Raw genomic sequence first — 18287 nt, forward strand, 5'->3', positions numbered from 1 at the left:
TACTCCTGCCTTGCATTCTTTCCTTGGAGCAGTTGGGAAGCCACAGCTTGGGGGGGAAGGAGCTGCAAAACCTACTTGTGCTGGCCAATCAGGCCTTAGCTGACAGGAGGCCCACTAGTGGGAATGTGCCAGGTATCCTGCTCCATTGTAGCAAACTCCCTATTTTTGCAGAGATTAAAATCCTGTGAGACCCTTAAGCTATACCAACAATGCACAAAGACCTCCTTTTCTGTTCATTTTGTTTTCCCTAAGGGCTGCATTAGAAACCCTACCCCAAACCCACTAGCTCAGTAACTACACACAGATTATCATTTGTGGTAAAAACATTCCCAAGTATTATGTGGCGGTATAGTTCTTAAAGCTCTGTTCTCCTTCATTTTTAACTGACTGAACACGAGAGAAATGCCACACACTGAACTGACTTCACTGAAAAGTGGAGCAAGATGCAGCGGAAGTCGGGAACGTGGTCTGTGGGTCAATGGCAGGAGAGTTTAGAGAGTAAAACTGCAGATAAGGGGCTGGTCTGTTCCCTGGGACTCCACTCACTACTGGTCACTGTGCCTCAGGAGAGAAGACTTCTCTGAGATCTAATGTGGAAATCCAGAGACATTGTTTTACCCATACTGGGGACATCACAGGTGCCATTCAAATGAAACAGAAGAAAGAACAAAAGCAGGAAGCCTCCCGAAAAGTAAAGGTCTCAGCAAATGGTGAGGTCAGAAGACAAACCGACCAGAGGCCTTGGGGCAAAGAATCACTGATAACAGAATTTAATGCTTTATTTTACATTCCTTGGGACATTTGCTTACTCTGGGAATGAGGCCCAGTTAAATCAGAATTGCTGATCATGGAAAGAAAGAATAAAAATATTTACTATTCAGCTAGTGTCTGCGTAAATTCCAACTTTACCTGGACCTGAGAGAATCAGAATCCAGGTTTCAGACTAAGCAAGCCCAGCATTACTACCACGTCCAAGGTTAAGCAAAGTGTTGATGGACACGTGCTATCAACCACCTTCCCAGGTGCACAATATACTTGCAGAATCTGGCACAGAAATGATTGAGGTGGGCAGGATACTATGCATCTTCTCATACTGCAGATGAGATATTTGAGTGCATTGATCAATACATTTGGCCAGTGGATTAATTCCACAGATTACTTACTGAGCACCTACTATATGCTAAGCTCAGTTCTAGGTGCTGGGGATTCATTGGTAAAGGAGAAAGAAGGGCTCTGTCCTGAAGGAGTACATATTCTAGAGCGAGGACAGTGAGTAAACCCAAATAACAAGATCATTTCAGATTGTGATGAATGTTTAGAAGAATATAGAGTATGTTTGACAGAGAAATCTGGGAGAGAGGCCACCACTTAGATCGAGTGGTTAGGAAACACTCTTTCGAGCTGAGACCTGAGGGATGAATGGAGCAATTCAGACAGAAGGAAAGTGTGAAGGTTCTGAAGCAGGGTGGAATTTGTCATGTTCCTGGACCAGAAGAAAGGTCACTGTGGCTGTGACACAGGGCCCAACAGGGAGAGCAGTGAGAGGTGAGCTAGAAAAAGCAAGCAAGGGCTTGAGCATGTAGGGCCCTGTAGGCACGGGTAAGAAGTTTATATTTTATTCTTAATGAGATGAGGGCTAGTGGAGGGTTTTACATAGAAGAGTGACGTGATTATATAAGTGCTTTATGAAGATCACTCAGGTTGCTGTGCAGAGAAGTAGATGGAGAAAGCTAGAGGGCAAAGGGGTAGAGCAGCTAGGATGCTACTGCAATAGCCCAAGTACAAAATGATGGTGGCATGGACTAAGGTGGTAGTGATGGAGACAGAACAGTCAATAGAGAGGTGATATACTCTGACAGCAGAGCCGACAGAATTTGCTGATGGACTGACTGGGTACGGATGGGGCAAGTGAAAAATCAAAAAGAAGATTCCTGGATACTTCAAGCTGATAATAAAAGACCCCAGCCAGTTCTAGGTAGATATAGACATGGACACGCCAGTGGTCCAGTCTAGAGTCAGGCTCAGAAGAATCTTCTGTCAGACTGGCCCTGGGATCCCGATGAGTCCCATGCCTTCTTCATGAAATTGAATTATAGTTTAGGAAGTGAGTTCACCAAGCTCACGAAGACCTGGGGTAAACAGACTCTGCTTATGGAAATCTGTCTAGAATTGACCCATACTTCCAAACTGTTCCACTAGCCTTTAAATATTTATGGTATTTTTCGAAATGGTTTTCTGTGGTGAAATGTCTGGAAAACATTGCTTATAGTACTTTCTTTTAGAGAGGAAGATAAATAATGCACATGAACATTATAAGGGTCTGAAGTCTTGCAACTAAAAGACCATTTAACCAAGCATATATATTAACATCACTCAGTACTCAGTTTGAGAAACATGGGTTTAGGCTCTGTATGTCTCTCCCTGTAGTTCTACTCTCCCCTGGAATTCAAGCAACAACAAGAGAATAGCAGCTACTATTTATTGAGCACTTACCTTACGTAAGGTACTTTGTACCATTATCTCCCTTGCTATACACACTATATACAGGTGCTGTTTTAATTTACACCTTGTGCGTTATCATTTGCTGTTGTGAGTTTTGCTTATGGTCCACACATTCATTTAGTAAAAAGTCACCTTTCTTTTCTGATCGTATGTATCAGCAGAGTTCACTCACAGTATTTCCTCACAAAGCATTTAAGATAAAAGCCAGATATTCTTCACTTTATCACCCCTTCTTCCTTTACGTACCCAACTATAGCTAACGGTGAGCGTCTCCCACCCCCACCCCCGCCTCCCTCCTCTCCCTGCAGTCTTCCCCAACACTACTTTCCTTCTTCCTATTTACTCCATGCATTTCTAAACAAGAAACTGTTTTAGGACAGTTCCATGCCTTGAACACCCTTGGCCTTAGAATCCTTTGTCTCTCCCCCAAAGAGAATGTCATGACTTTCTGAATATGGCTGTTGTCACATGTAAATCCACAGACTGGTAATGTAGACACACACACACACACACACACGCACGCACGCACGCACGCACGCTCGCTCGCTCGCTCCACCAACCTGGTTAGAGAGAAGACTTTCCTGGAGTTAAACAGATCATTGGGGAATGAGGAGGTCTTTGCACTCCAAGCCACTGTAATGTGAGTAATTATGGTCACTAAATGACAATGCTATTTACCCTAGGCCAAATAATGATAGCATTACTTAGAAAAATAACCCAATCACCAACTCAAATATAGCCCCCGGGGAGGAACCCAGCTTGCTCTCTAATTCACACAGCAATTCAATGAAACAACTTAGGCAAGAAATGAAGAGCCTTCTGTTTGATCAGATGTGTAAAGGGAATCTAGAGGGAAAATGCAATTACCGAAGCTGTCAAATGACCAACATAGCAGGGTTAATAATCCGTTGGTTGTTCTTACAGGATTTCATATCACCTTCATGGTTTCTTTATTTTTATGTAAAAAAAGAGAAAGCCTAGATAGGGCATATAACAAACAAAAAAATACAGTTTCTTATTATCATCCAGGTTATATTATACCCGTTCTTTTACAGAAAACAAAGAAAAACACAAAGACTCTTTTCCAGTTGTATTTCTCAGAGAGAAAACCGTTAACTTTTTAACTGCCCTTTAAACGATACGGCCCACAGACAGCTTAGAAAATTTTATTAAGAAATAAGTCTGCAGTGAGTACTGAATTTATTTTACCCAACATTTAGCAAAGACTTGAATGTCTGGCCTCTGCTCAAAACACTTCCCAATCCCATTCTCCCTTCTAGTCCCATCCCCCAGGAAAGGAAATTGAGAAATCCCAAACAAACTCATACCTGAAGTGGATATCCTTGTGCTGGGGTTTTCTTTGATCATTAGCCAGCCCTTGATGCCACACAGAAAATTACTCTTTTGTTCAACATGATACAGACACCAATTAATGCATAAAGTGAAAGGCTTTACCCTTAAAATAAAGAGCTAAACTAGGAAGTCTGCTCCTCTGCATGTGGCTGCTGGCAAGGCCAAGGCCACACAGGCTAAGAAATGAAAGAAAATGCCAAGGACAGACGACTAGAGGAGGGGTAGGGGGGACAAAGCACAAATGAACAGATTCCTGAAAGATCCTAAGGACTCTGAGGAGAAGCCAGGTGAATTTCCAGCTTCTGATGTAGACCTCCGTCTGCTCCAATTAATTGTAGCATTGTAATCACAGCATAGGGTGAAGACCCAAGGATGGGAACGCCCTTGGAAAAGTGAAGCTGACCGTTCTGAGCATTTGTGAATTCTGCCACCATTCCCAAGAAGGTTTTGTGAGCTGGGTTGGGCCCCCCAGAAGCCGCACCTGGGTCCTCCTGATAGGGACCCTGACAATGACGGGAACTCTGGTATGTCTGAGTCTGGGCTCAGTGCAGGCATCTGGAATTCTGCTTCAAAGGTTGTAGCTGCTCTAATAGGAATTCCACACTAGTGTGTCAATTTCACATTAAAATCTAGATGAGCCAGGTATCGTGGTGAGTCATCAGGAATTTTAAGTTCTCCATCCATTTTATTTTTCTCTGTTGCAACTGTTATGCCATAAACTTGAGTCCTTTACCAAAATGGAAAATATGTCTATTTAGCAAGACCCTAACAAAAACTAGTAGGACATGCTAGCCACAGAATTTGAGAAGAAAAACATACTTCTTATTTTTGGAATAAGGTAGGGAATGAATGAATGAATGAATGACACATTAAGTTAACAAGCAAACTTCACAACCACAAAAATAAGCACTGATCTATATCACTAGGCTCAGAAAGAAATCAGGACATTATAACAGAAGTTAAGTACCAAACTAGATTAAACACAACAATCAAATTAAGGGAAATTTAATAACATATATGCTTCTCTTCTTTAGTTTCCACAGGAATTTGTTTTTGTGAGGGGAGTGTATTTGTGAGGGGAGTGTATTGTAGTCTATAAGTAGATGGTCACATTCTCCAAGTAGTGAAACTTAAGTCAGTTAAGTAGTAAAATTTATGGGTGTCTCTGTGTATATAGTCTACCCTGGAGCACAGCCAATTTGAATTCAATTCTGACACTGTATAAGTGGCCTTATTAGGAAAGCCACAGACAGCACTGGGCTGGCCCCCCAATTCAGAACCAAAGGTCAGCAGAGTTTAGCATACTGGGATTGTCTAGTGGGATTCAGGAACTAGAGTGCAGTTGAGGTACCAAGCATTAAACAGGACTAAAACATCTGCACTGGCCTCTGCTTCCTTACTGCATTCACCCTCTCAAGTCACTTGATTTAACCACTGAGGTCAAGGCCAAAGAGTAGTGCCTTCAGCTGTAACAAGAGCCCTGAACTGATTTAGAGAGAAGGCATGGGGACCAGGGCAGGAACTTCATCAATTCCTGTTGAGGAAACCCAGGATCCTGGTCATGGGCCAGGCAACATGGTGAGAAGGCAAGAAGAGTTCTGGAAAACAAAATAGGGTCCATGCAACGCTTTCAGACAATGATCTTTGTAAGCTGTTTCAATACTGCATCATTATTTTGAAAAGAAAACGTGAACATTTACAAAGGTCAGAAGAAAGTTTTGTTTTTGTTTTTTTGTAAGTTCAGTAAAAGCTCAAGTTGCACGTTTTGGAATCTTGGGTTGTCCTCTTTTTTAAAAAAAGATTCCTTGCTCAATCCCAAGAAGACCCAGCATCCTTCATTTCTTGCCCAGGGTTGTGGATTAGCTGCTTTCTAAAGTGGAAAAATCAAGTGATTCCTTTCTGTAGAATAGACAGCAACTGGGATTTCTGGGCATGAAGACTGTTCGGGTGCCACGTGATGTACCGTTTATATTTCATTCAACGCACACAGGAGAAAGCAAGGGACACAAAATGCCTCCTGCTTTTACTCGTTCTCTGTTCCCATTCCTGGGCCAGCTTCTCTTTCAAACTGCTCCTCCTTGGGCCGTCAATTAAGACAAGAGCTAATCAAATATCTTAACTCCATTAAGTAGAATACTTTGACAATCCAACCTAAAATGTCTGCCTCCTTTTATATGGATAGGATTTCAGAGCTGGGTTTGAGAGCTCCCCTACTCTAACCCCCATATTTTGCAGATGAGGGGCCCAGTGACTTGCCCAAGTTCACTCCACCAAGGCTCATTACCTGGGTGCCACTGTCTGTCCTGGGTTCCCTCCAGCCCATCTCTGGCCAATAAATGGAGGCTTGTTGGAAGCTGGCTCACATCACGGAATCTCTGTAAACTCAGCCACAGCTGCAGCCAGCACTGCTGATATTTTCTCAACTCTGAACCTCTCAAGACAGCTGAATCCTGACGGTCTCATAAATTCAGTCACCTGCTTCTTACATGTGAGGCTCATGCCAGTCCCCTGAGACAGTTTAAGGCTAACTAAGAAAACGGGGGCGAGGGGGCAGGGAATGAGTGAAGAGAGGCAACCCAAGTCAGAGCTGCAGAACTGTGCAGACTGTGCTGAAAAGGCTCACTGCCAAGCAGACACTGTCTAGACTTTAACCGGCCTCTCCAGAGCGGGGTGTGGGGAGGAGGGGGAGTAAGGCCAGAAAGCTTGCTTGCTTTTTATTCAGCTAATGCAAACACATGACACAACCTCTGACAGGCTCCAGGCTGGGAGTTCACTCTGTCTAAGACGTTTCTTCCTCGGCGCTGGAATTCAGCTGTGGGCTGAGGGAAGTTGTGCTAATCCAGCAATCCGGGGGAAGCTAGGAATGCTTTTCTTAATTCCTGGGGAATCATAGTTCCCAAACTAAATTGAGTTGGGCAAGAGCCAAAAGTAGCACATTTTTGGTTGTAAAAGGACAGATTTTTTAAAATTTCCATTTGTATCATCTTAGGTAATCCATGAGGAAAATCCACAAACATACAGAACTGGCTTTTGGTGGAAGCCTGTTGTGAAAGCTTTCTAAGACTCTGAATGATATCAATTTACAAAATGTACAGAGGAGAAATGGCCACCATAGTCAAATAAGCATCTTATATCTGAGAGAAAATGTTGGGTCTGGGAAGCTCTGCACATCAGTTAGAAAAAAGGTGGTTCTCCCCCTGGGTGGGCAGACAAGGCCCAGGATAGGGCACAGAGACTGGTAAGCAGAGTGCAGGATGGAGTCAGCCCAGTTGGCTCCCTTCGCCAGCCACTTTTGTGCAGTCGACAGTCTGAACAACCATACCCAGACACTTAGCTGGAGTCTTAGAGCTGTCTTGAAGTTTGGTCTTATTCAATGTGGAATCGCTGTGAATACATCTGAAGGACAAAGAAATTGTTTTAAAGCAGCTCCTGAGTCACTGACCATTATGAGGCAAGTGCTCTGGTGGAACAACTATACTGTACTTCAATGTGGGTCAAAGAAGCACTTGGACCCGAACCAAGTTGAGGCCATGCCCATGTCGATGTGGCCAGAATGACCATTACCAGGCCTCAAGTATTGATCCAGGCACTTGCAGCTGATAGAGCATGAAGAGTTAAATGACAGAGCCTGTGCAGTTGTTTTTGAGTCCACATAACCTAGAGAGAAAAGGTCTTTGCTTTGTTTTCAAAGTCACTTTCAGAAATAAGACTCAGTGGACCTTAAGCACACTTGAACACAGAGTATTTGCCTTCCTTGAGAGTTGGAAGTCCTGGGTTTGTATCCTGGCTTTACGATTTACTAGGTGACTGATTTAGGGTAACTAACAATCTTCTGAGCCATGGTTTCTTCACTGATAAATGAAGATTATAGTAACAGCATCATCATGTTGTGAGAGTTAGATAAGGCTCTTTCCCTCTCCCTGCTGTTGTCTGGCTAACACCACTCATATTTGGGGCTCAGCTTGGGGGCACACCCTCTGTGAGGCCTTCCCGCAACCCCCAGTGATGGGTTACGTTGTCAGCCCTGTCCTAGCACTTACCATGCTGGGTCACTCCGCCCTGTGTGCCTCCCCCAGTGGACTGCAAGCTCCTTGGGGACAGGTCTGTGTCTTAGTCACCAGCATTAACTCAGTGCCTGACAGAGAACAGGAAACCTTTCCTTCCTTGAGTTTACTTGGAGAACTGTTACTTTGGCCCAGATGGTGAAGCAAAATAATGCATCAAGATTTTGTGCAGCTTTCTCTCTGCATGAAATGTGAACCTGGTGCTCTGTGTATGTTTTGGCAGCTCCGAAAATGCAGCCCAAACACTCCACGATGACCTCTTTGTTATGGTGGAGGAAGGAGATGAGAAAGAAAAGGAAAGACAAGAAGGCAGAGGGAAAAGATGAAGAGAGCAACGCAGGGAGCAATAAAGAGACCAGGCTCCGGGGCCTGGGAATTGGTGGCCACGTGAGGCTGCAGTCAGGGCTGGCTGCCAGACACAGCAGCAGAGGACTCAAGTTTGTGTGCAAAACACCCGAAGCACTGCCTTGGTTCCCAAATGGACAAATCAGCCTGCTCCAGGGATACTTCCTACCCTGTCTTTGAGAGAAGGTATTTCTTTTTCTTTTTATTATTATTTTTTTTTTGCGGTACGCGGGCCTCTCACTGTTGTGGCCTCTCCCATTGCGGAGCACAGGCTCCGGACGCGCAGGCTCAGCGGCCATCCGCGGCACGTGGGATCCTCCTGGACCGGGGCACAAACCCGCATCCCCTGCATTGGCAGGCGGACTCTCAACCACTGCGCCACCAGGGAAGCCCGGTATTTATTTTTCAAACAGTGAAAGCAAAGGGTTCTATTCCTTTGCCTGATCATTATTTTCTAAACCCCAAATTGAGTATTTGTGGCACGGGGACAGGCTGTGCTACGGGGACTACAGCAAGAATATGCAAATGACAAATCCCACAAAAAATCCAAGATATCTGGTGGCCACCTCCATGTGTAAGAAGGGTGGACACAGGAGAAAAGCTGAATCTGGAAAAATTCCAGAGGAGTTTTATCACCTCTCTTTTCTGCCTTTTCTCACTCTTCTTCCCTTTCCAGTTCTCTGCCTTGTTCACTCAGTCTTCAGGGAAAACCTATGCTGGCTTACAACATGCACTGCCTGTGCAAGGAAGGTGCTCAATGAGTCCTTAACTCTTTTCCCCGAGGAATGACAGAGCTGTGGCTTCACAGAGGAAATGCTGGAAGTTTGAAGGCAAGATTGGCTAAGTAGAGGCAAGGGTTCTGATATGAATTCTGGGCGTCAAAGCATCCACTGAAATAAATATTCTAGTTGTCTTTTAAAAGGTGATCCTTAATCGCTGGAGAGAATAAAGGAAGCAAGGGGAGTTCTGCCAGCCATGAGCACATGCGAGTGTGCAAACACACACACACATACACACACACCATAGCTTTTGGAGCTCTTCCAATAAGTAGAGATGCCACAAGCTTGATAATAATAGCTAACATTTACTGTACTCTGTGTGCCAAACCACTCTTCTAATTGCTTTACATGGAATAGCTTACTTGATTCTCACAACTAACTTATGGGGTAAATACTCCATATTAAGCCCATTTTATAGATGAGGAAACAGACCCAGAGAGGTTAAGTAGCTTCCCCAAGTTCACAGGGCTAATAAGGGCTACGCTAGGATTTAAACTCAGGTAATGTAGCTTCAAGGCCTGAGTGCTAAACCATTACGCTATACTTCCTCTCAACGATAAATCAGTGAACAGAACAATCTGAGCCAGTGCACAGGTTGTACAAATACAGACAATGCCTAGTGAATGTTAATGTGTAAACTGAGAATTCTCTTGTTGAAATCATTAGAGTTAAAAACAGTCTTTATCAGTGCCCAGTAGGGACTCTTAAGATGCACTTTTTTTTTGCAAGTGTTTGGTGTTGACTGTGTGCTATGAGGAGAAGAGGCTTTTTTATTATCTAATTGGATTGACAGGCAAGAGAGACGTCTAGCCATTATTCATTTTACAAATGAAGAAAGTAAGCTCAGGGAGGTAAAGTAATTTGCTCATGGTTTCACAGCTCGACAAGGCCAGAATTCAAACCTATTCATTACCCCAAAGCCCTTGCTCTTAACTGAGGCTGCAAGTCAGAGATATTAATTAGGTGGCTTTAAAAAGGTAACATTAGCAAGAAAGGGAAAGAGCAGAACTTCTAAATCAAGGACTCTTTCACTATGTTCTTCTTAATAATAAGAAAGTTCTGTAACAGGGTCCATGTAAAAGGTAAGACTTGGAAACACCCAGATATGAGAACAAGAGAAGAGAATGAAGAAAGGAACTCAGGAGAAGGCTTGAGTGACATGAAAACAAGAAATAAGAGAAAAGCGCTAGCACTCCAGGAACAGACACAATTTCAGATGAAGTTCCACACAAAAAGCTGCCACCTACTGGACAGACTGGTCAAGTGGTCGAGGTGAACAGCCTGAAAATGGCCCCAGCAGCTCCCTTGGAGCCTCTCAAATTCTGAGAAGGCATCCATCCCACAGCTGCATTTCAGGGATTTCTGCACCAGCAGCAAGAGGTGAGGAAGGGGGTGGTAATTTCTGTGAATGCCAAAGATTTGGCCCCCTAACGGCCAGGTCCATTTGAGCTGTACAGTAGCTATGGTGGTAGCAGCTACTTCAGAATAGGGACCAATATGGTACTGCTTTTAGTTCCACACTATTCTTAATAGCAGTATATGTGCAGAGTGATTGGTATAACTGGCACTGCTGTAGATCAATAAATTACATTCATTTACTATCACTGAGGGACAGAATGACAGACTGTGGAATAAGACAAATTTTGCCTCAGACACAGGATTTTAAATCTTGAATACGATAAAAAGTAGTAAAAGACATTTTCCCTACCTCAAGCCAATATCCCATGGCACACATATGTATAAACCGGGCCTGCAACATATCATGCTTTTGCCATGTGTCACATGACTTGTTTTGGCAACAGCTTAGTTGGTCACAAATAGTGTCTGGGATTATACAGGAAACATTTTAAAGGTCATAAATTCAGACAATCCTGGGAATAGCTTACTAGTGATGGCTTCCAAATGAGCATATAAAAAGTCTGCAAAGAGATTACATGGAAATCCTCCAACCACAGCAGAAAATGCAGATTTACAGGATATATTTTGTACTCCAACTACCCAGAGAGCTTTCCATTTAGCAGTTTCTTGCCAGGCGGCTGCTAATGCAGAAGCTGTTATCTATGACAGCAGCAGCTCTTAGAGCCTTAGCAAGAACAACTATTCACTCCAGCAGAAGAGCCAAGAAAATTCTCATATTTTTGTTGATGGCCAGTATTAGAGAGTTTGGCTTACAGGTTTGAGGTGTTCGAACTCATCTAGAGAACTTAGAAGCTTGAGCCAGGAACAAACTGCTGTTTTCTCGACATTTTCATCCATTTGCTACCCTAGTTCCATCACCTATTACCCCATGTTGTTGTTGTTTCACATAGTCCCAAACTCTGCCTTCTAATCATCTTAATTCTGGCTAAAGATATACCAATGTCTGTCAAATTGGATTGACTTTTCCAGCAGAAAAGGCAAATGTCTTTTATCTCACACACAGAGTAACTGCTAGTGGCTGTCTACAGCATTGCTGAGAAGGATTTTCTAACCTCCTCCAGGCTCAGAAGGAAGAATTCTGATTGATTAGTAAGGTCTGCCATGGGTAAGGGAGAGGGTAGTGGTGACATGCACACCATGTTTGTTCCATCTCTGCAGGCGATTTATCATAGTGTTGGGAGGCACTAATTTTCATTGCTTACAGTGTCTAGTAGGCATATCACATACATCTGTTAATTGACTTTGATAATTTCTCTGAAAGGAGGGATGAAGGGCTAGTTTATCTTTAGGTGGTAGAATTATGGGCAACTTTATTCGTTGCTCTAGTTTTTTCTATATTCTCTGAGCTTTTTATGAACATATTTAATTTCCATATTTTATCAGAAAATAACACTTTCTTATTTAAATAAAATAGCATATATTAGAAGGATAAATTCCTCTCGAAAAAGGTGAGATGTCACAAGAATCCTCATGATGGATTTTAAGACATTTTGTCATACTTCTCTATAAATTGTTACATAGTTGTGAGGATAGGCATTGGAGTGGGGGGGTGTTCTGCTTTTTTATTTAAATGATCATCATTTGCCGGAGCCTTAAATTTTTTGTAAACATAACTTTTAGTGGCATATATTGCTGTTAACTCTTAACTCTTTTCCTCTTGTTAGGTAGGTAGTAGGCTTTAAGTTTTTAGCTTTCCTAATGTGATAGGCGTCTTATGTAGAGTCCCTTTAAAAGTAATAATGAATGACCAGGGCAAAGCAGTCAAACAGAATTAACTGAGTTTCTTTCCTTGATTTGGTTTCTCAGCGTAGATTATATGGAGCCCTGAAATATCCATCAGCAAAACAGTCAAGTCAGCTACACAAAGTCTGCTAAAATGAATTCATGTCAATAAAGACTGTATTTAACTGTGTTTGCTATGTTTTTGTAGCTAACAAGGAAAACAATTGTCTACTGCAAGCACTGTTAACTACAAGTTAAAAATGCTTAAAATAATATCCAAAGTGCAAGTCTCATATGGAGAGGGTTCATTTACCTTTTCATGAATTATTAAAGGTTCATTATTGTTAAATCATGAATTAAAAGCTCGCCAAATGTTAGTAGGGACAGACATCAAGAGACTGGACTAATTAAATGATAATTAATGATCATCAGGTGATGAAACGTAACCTCGATCATATCTATACCTCACTTTTTTTCATGTTAACTGTTTCCACACACCCTGAGTTCATAGCCTCCTTACTGTACCAACTCCCTCAGTCTTGATTGGGTGGTGGCTACATGGGTATATTCACATGTGAAAGTTCATCAAACTATACATTAAAGATTTGTGCATTGTACTAATGTAAAATAACTTTAAAAATCAGGGGAAGTCCTTGTTAATGTAAAAAAAAGCAATAATAATAATGAAGATAGTTGTTCATCATGCAGTTATAATATTATACAGTATAGCTGCCAGTTTAAATCTAACGGCTCACCATTAGATTGTAAGCAACCTGAGGGCAGAGACCATGTCTTGCTATGACTCTGACATAGCTATGCTTGCTATGACATCCATGACTCTGCCCTGTGTAGGGCATGCTCAGCCTAGATCAGGGAATACTGACTGATGGGCACCATGAAGTGAAGGCCTGTGCTGTTAATGACTCACTCCTGGAGAAAGCACCCCATGCCAAAGTCACAAGTGACAGAAGATGGAACCTTAGAGAAAAGTATGCATTTGACCTACAGGACATCAGTCACATAGCTTACAAAATGAACCCATCTAAGTGTAAGTTGTTTTTCAGTCCTATAATATCTGGTGTCCTTAAGCTAATACTATTTGTGGCTACTAGAAATTTCTGTCTGGATGTCCATTTATTTGAAAAGGAGCAGGAAAAAGACACCATGATGTTTTCAATCCTCCATGTGTGACCACTGGCATTTACAGCTCATCCTTTCCCTGTTCTCCTGGAAACATGTGTCTTCCTGCCTCACTGACTTTGAAGACTTTATTTTCTTCTTTGCGACATTACATTCATAGCAGCCCATGCCCCCACCTCACAGCTCTTCCCAAACTCATTCTTCTGAGCCTGAGAATGGACTCCTGCTTTCCATTACCCAATCCAGAGATGTCTATGGGAATTGTGACATGTCCTTTCTAAAGACATTTTCAACATCCAGGGCCTCAATTTGCAGGGTGCTTGTCCATCTGTTCTGGCTATTCAGCAGAGTCACTGCCATGTTTTAACATCCCAATTTCTAACAATGGTCTCCAGAATCACAGCCAGGAGTTTATTTGCCAAAGGATAAACAAACAAGAGATAGTGGTTAATGTACAAGATGGATATTAAAATCCTAGTTTTTTCTGTAGCTTCAAGAAGCAGTCAGAGGATGTGGGGAAAATCAAGGCAAAATGGGAAAATCACACTCTAGGCCTTCCTGAATCCACTATTAGAATAATTCTAAAGAATAAAGAGGAGACCCCACATCTGCCAATAATACCCCTGGTGGTTGCTTAACTGTATGTTGATAATAGGGTATAAATGAGGTTATGAAACCTGGCTTCAGAGGGACAATGCCCTAAGAATCTTCTTGCCGATCTGTATAATTGTTATTGTTCTTGCTGCTATTATCTTAAATGATGCGCTCACAGTTCATAGGTTAAGTATTCCCTTACTGGAATGAGTGTTCTGATTTGTGAATCAGTCTCCTGTACTTGTGACTTATCGTGATGAATTTATAGACCTGGAATGTTGGAAATCAGAGTGCCAGCAGAGATAACCACCAACGGAGAGTGGAGTGTGCTTGGGCACTTGCCAAGGCTGCCTTTTGGTGTTAAAATAGACTCATACCCACCACCTCCCGAGACTCAAGGGCACATGTCAACCTTTCCCAGCCTCCACTATCCACACCTCGCAGTGAACTGCAGTAATTCTCAATGGGAGGGGGATGGGTGAAGGAAGAGTGAGCAGGCCCACCTAGCCCCCTCCCAAAAGATTCTGAAACAAGGTAGCTTGCTCTGCCGCTGCAACCCCCCATTCCTTGTCCATTGCAGATACTAATATATGCTCATCAAGAGATATGTGCCAACACCCCGTTTCAAGCAGACTCTAAAGAGTACATGGCTGTGAGCTCAAGTGGATGGGATGGAATTTTGATGGAGGCTGCCTGAAGTATTAAGACAAAAAGAAAGAAAAAGAGGAAGCAGTCAAAAAATCAACCCTGAGGTGCCAAGAGACCATGAAAAACATTAAAAATATAACACTTTCCTTAATGAGATTTGTTAATAGTTTCTTGAATCTAACCAAACAGGATTTATAGACTGGCACTAATAATGACGACAACCACCTTTTCTCAAGCTAGGGACACCTGATTCTAGAGGTCTACTACTATTCCAAAGACTTGGCTTCTTCAACTATCAGCATAATTTGTTGTGCAATCACATACTTTAAAAATATGCTGAATTGAATCCTTGTGCTTGTATTAAATCAAAAAGCACCAAGAAAACTAAGTTTGTTTTTTAAATTTCATTTTAAAAGTTCAACAATATTTGTACGATTTCAGCCCTAAAGTCTACTAAAGTGGATTCATGTCAATAAAAACAGTCAATACCATTACTTGGCTTTGTTTGCTATATGTTGTTGCAGCTAACAAATTCCACTGCAAAAGCACCATTAACTACACGATAAAATGCTGAAAGTAATATCCAAATTGCTAGGGCTAATCTACCTTTTCATTTATTATTATTAAAACACTGATTAAAAACTTGCCAAATGTTACCAGAGTCAGATACCAAGAGATTGTATTGATAAAAAAAATAATCCTTAATAATCTGGAGTCATGAAATGAAAGCTACATCATACCTACTCCTCACATACCCTGAGTTCACAACCTTCTTTCTGCACCACTTCCTCCGTTTTCATGCCTCAGCACTTCTTGATTTTGCCTCTTTCCCCACGATTTTGCCTTGGGAATTCTGTGAGAGTACTTTCTGCTCTTCCACCTCAAGCAGGAAATTGCTGCTGGGGGAACTTCCTATGAGGGCTAAGCTTTTCCCTGCAATGCACTGGGGGTGGGGGGTGGGGGGGTGTATAGTACAAACAGCTTGGGAGAATAGATCCCAGACCTTGGGCTACAGAGCCTTGTGGTGAGTGAACCTATGGCATCCTCACTCCTCAAATGTGCATTCCAGTTCACAGAGCGATTTCACACACTAGCTGGCAATTCCTAAACCTGCAGTAAAACAAACCAGGGATTCACCTCGTCCATCAATGGACTACAGCAGCCTTTTGAGGGCAACAGCAGGGATGGAAGGCTGTTTCTCAGCCAGGACTAAATCAGCCAGTGAAGGATCCTCCCTCAAACTCAAACCCTGGAGAACAAAATGCATTAGAAGCAGATCTGGAGTTCAAGATGAGCTCCACCAGTGGAAGGAGCTGGGTTCAGATCCTTCCTAAGAACTAGCTGTGAGACCTTGGGCAGGTTACCTAGTCTCCGGAACCTGTTTCTTCCTCTGTAAATTGTGGATAACAAAACTGACCCTACAAGGTTCTGGGAAGCTTTAAAAGAAATGAGGCATGCAGCCCAACCAATGTCTGCTATATGAGAAGTACATAGCAAATATGAAGTCCTTGTGTGAGACAGTGGTTAAGGGCCTGGGGTGCGATGCCTGACTGTGTTCAAATCCCACTCCTACCATTTAACAACTTAGGACACTAGGTAAATTACATGACCTTTCTGACTTAGTGTCCCCATCACTCAAATGGAGTTTTATTACAACACAAAGTAGATATCCAAAAAACATTAGCTATTTTTATTTCATTGTGAGTAAAAACAGCACGTGTTTCCAGATCAACCAAAAGTGTGGTAGTGAATTAAATGAGAGTTCAGTATAATGTGTATTTTTTTTTTTTAATCGTGAAGACCTTGCAGGCTTTTATGACTTTTCTGGGCAGTCAAGCTGTGATGCTAAGGGTGGGGCTAAACTGTAATATGAAGAAAAAAAATTCAAAGAGGGAGAATAACCACCCACCAGGGAGCTATTTCTTTTGTAATGTACATTCCATTTCTTCTCCCTCATGCTTTTTAATTCCTTCCACATTTCCTGCCATAATTATCAAATGTTTGGTTTCTGACCTCACTTTTCTGGAGACTAGAGCCCAGGGAATTTAGAATTGTTTATTTTCTGTCCATAAACCTTTGAGTTAATGGAGGGGCTTGTGAGCGAAGGGTTTGTTGGTTTGTTTGTAGTGTCTCAGGAAGGTCACTGGAGTTGAAAAGAAAACATTACCCAAAAGGCGCTGAAATACTTTGACTGGAAACGCAGAGCCCTCAAAGAGCAGAGCAATGGATCACTCATACTTGCGCAACGCCAGTTTAAGAAAAAAATTGAGATTTTAAAAGGCCGTTATTTGGCTCTGATAATAACGCAAAATCCGAGGGCACTTTACAAAAAAAGAAAAAAAAAAACCCCAGAGAATCATCATTTTACTTTATAAAAGAAAAAAAAAATATCCCGCCCTAAAGGAAGAGTCTCTTGAGATCCCCCGACCCCCCTCCCCCAGGAGACAGACTCGGAAGGGAAAAGTCTCCAACTATTCTCAATTTCCTCTTAAGTGAAGGAAAGAACTCAGGCGCCTTTTTGAACTCGGCTCCTGCTCTTGTGGCCGCCTGCATCCCAATCGGCCCTGCTCGTCCTCTCTCCCCCTCCCCACTCTCCCTCCATATTAGCCGCGGGGGGGTTCCCGCTGACGGCCCAAACTACTTTTCCTGATTTTTAGGTTTAAGTTTCGTAAGCAGCATTTCTGCTCCGAGCGCCCCCCTCACCCGGCAGATGGAAACTCCCAGTCCTACCCGGGGAGAGCATCCCCTGGACGCACGCACCGCCCGCGCGACGCGCAGACCCCAGTGGCCCCGGCGCCTGAGTTCGGACCTCCTCAGAGGCTCACCTACCTCGGCGTGGACCCAGGCGACCGCCACCAGCGCGAGCGCGAGCCAGCGTGTCCACATCTGCGGAAAAGACAAGAGCGAGAGTGAAGGCACCGGGCCCCGTGTCGACCCCGGAAACTTCCTCGTGCCTCGGAGGCTCGCTCCCTCCGCCCGGCCACCCTCGGCCGCCCAGAGGGGTCGGGCCAGTGCGCTCGGCTCCGCGCAGCGAACCCCGCTCTCACCATGGTCCCGTTCCGGTCTCCGGAGGGCGCGGGGGCAGGCGGCTGCAGCGAGCTCTAAGGGAAGGTGGGAGCTTCGCCGATCGCCAGCCTCAGAGGAAATCCGACCTGGCCTCGCCGCCCCTTAAGACCCCTCCTTCCCCGACAGCCTGCCCCCCAGCTCCTCCCCATTCTCCTCCCCCTTCTGCAGCAGCGGCCCCCGCGGCTCAGGATTCCGCTCCCTCCTCCCAGCCCCTCGCTACGTCCTGGAGCCCGCGAGCGTCCTGGCGCCGCCGAACCCCTTTCCCGAAACCCAGGCCCCTAGTTTAGCCCCCAGGACGTGGAAGCCGAGGCACAGAGGGGGTGGTCCTGGGGGACACTGCAACAAAGGCGGAGGGGGTGTGGGTGTGCGAGCCGAAACCCCACCCCCGGGAGGGGCCGCTGGCTTGCTGCAGCTCGGGCAGGCTGCGAGTGCGGGCTGCGGCAGTGGCCAGGTGGGGCGGTAATGCTGGGGGCCCTGGCTCGCCCTGGGGCGGGAACCTGGGGGGAAAGGCCCTGCGGCGTGGGGAGCTGAAGTCGCCCCCTACGGCTGATAGAGGGCCAGAGGTGCAGAGGGACCCCCGCAGCTCCGGGTCCAGGGCATCACTGTCGCCAGAGCGCGAGGAAGGGGGCGCGGGGCCCAGAAGACCAGCCAGCCT

The 18287-nt window shown here is 44.1% G+C and overlaps 1 protein-coding gene across 1 annotated transcript in view; it reads right to left on the minus strand.

The window, feature by feature from the left end:
• The window catches only part of FSTL1 (follistatin like 1), a 51017-nt gene extending 33261 nt beyond the window's left edge, over window positions 1-17756 (minus strand). The window contains exons 1-2 of the mRNA XM_030857699.2: window positions 17614-17756; window positions 17396-17452 (exon numbers count right to left, since the gene is read on the minus strand). Of these exons, the coding sequence (XP_030713559.1) occupies window positions 17396-17452; window positions 17614-17616 (60 nt within the window). The 5' untranslated portion in view covers window positions 17617-17756. The remainder of the gene's footprint in view (window positions 1-17395; window positions 17453-17613) is intronic.
• Window positions 17757-18287: the final 531 nt, after the last annotated feature.

The sequence above is a fragment of the Globicephala melas genome, chromosome 4 (genome assembly GCF_963455315.2).
Source record: "Globicephala melas chromosome 4, mGloMel1.2, whole genome shotgun sequence".
Lineage (NCBI taxonomy): Eukaryota > Metazoa > Chordata > Mammalia > Artiodactyla > Delphinidae > Globicephala > Globicephala melas.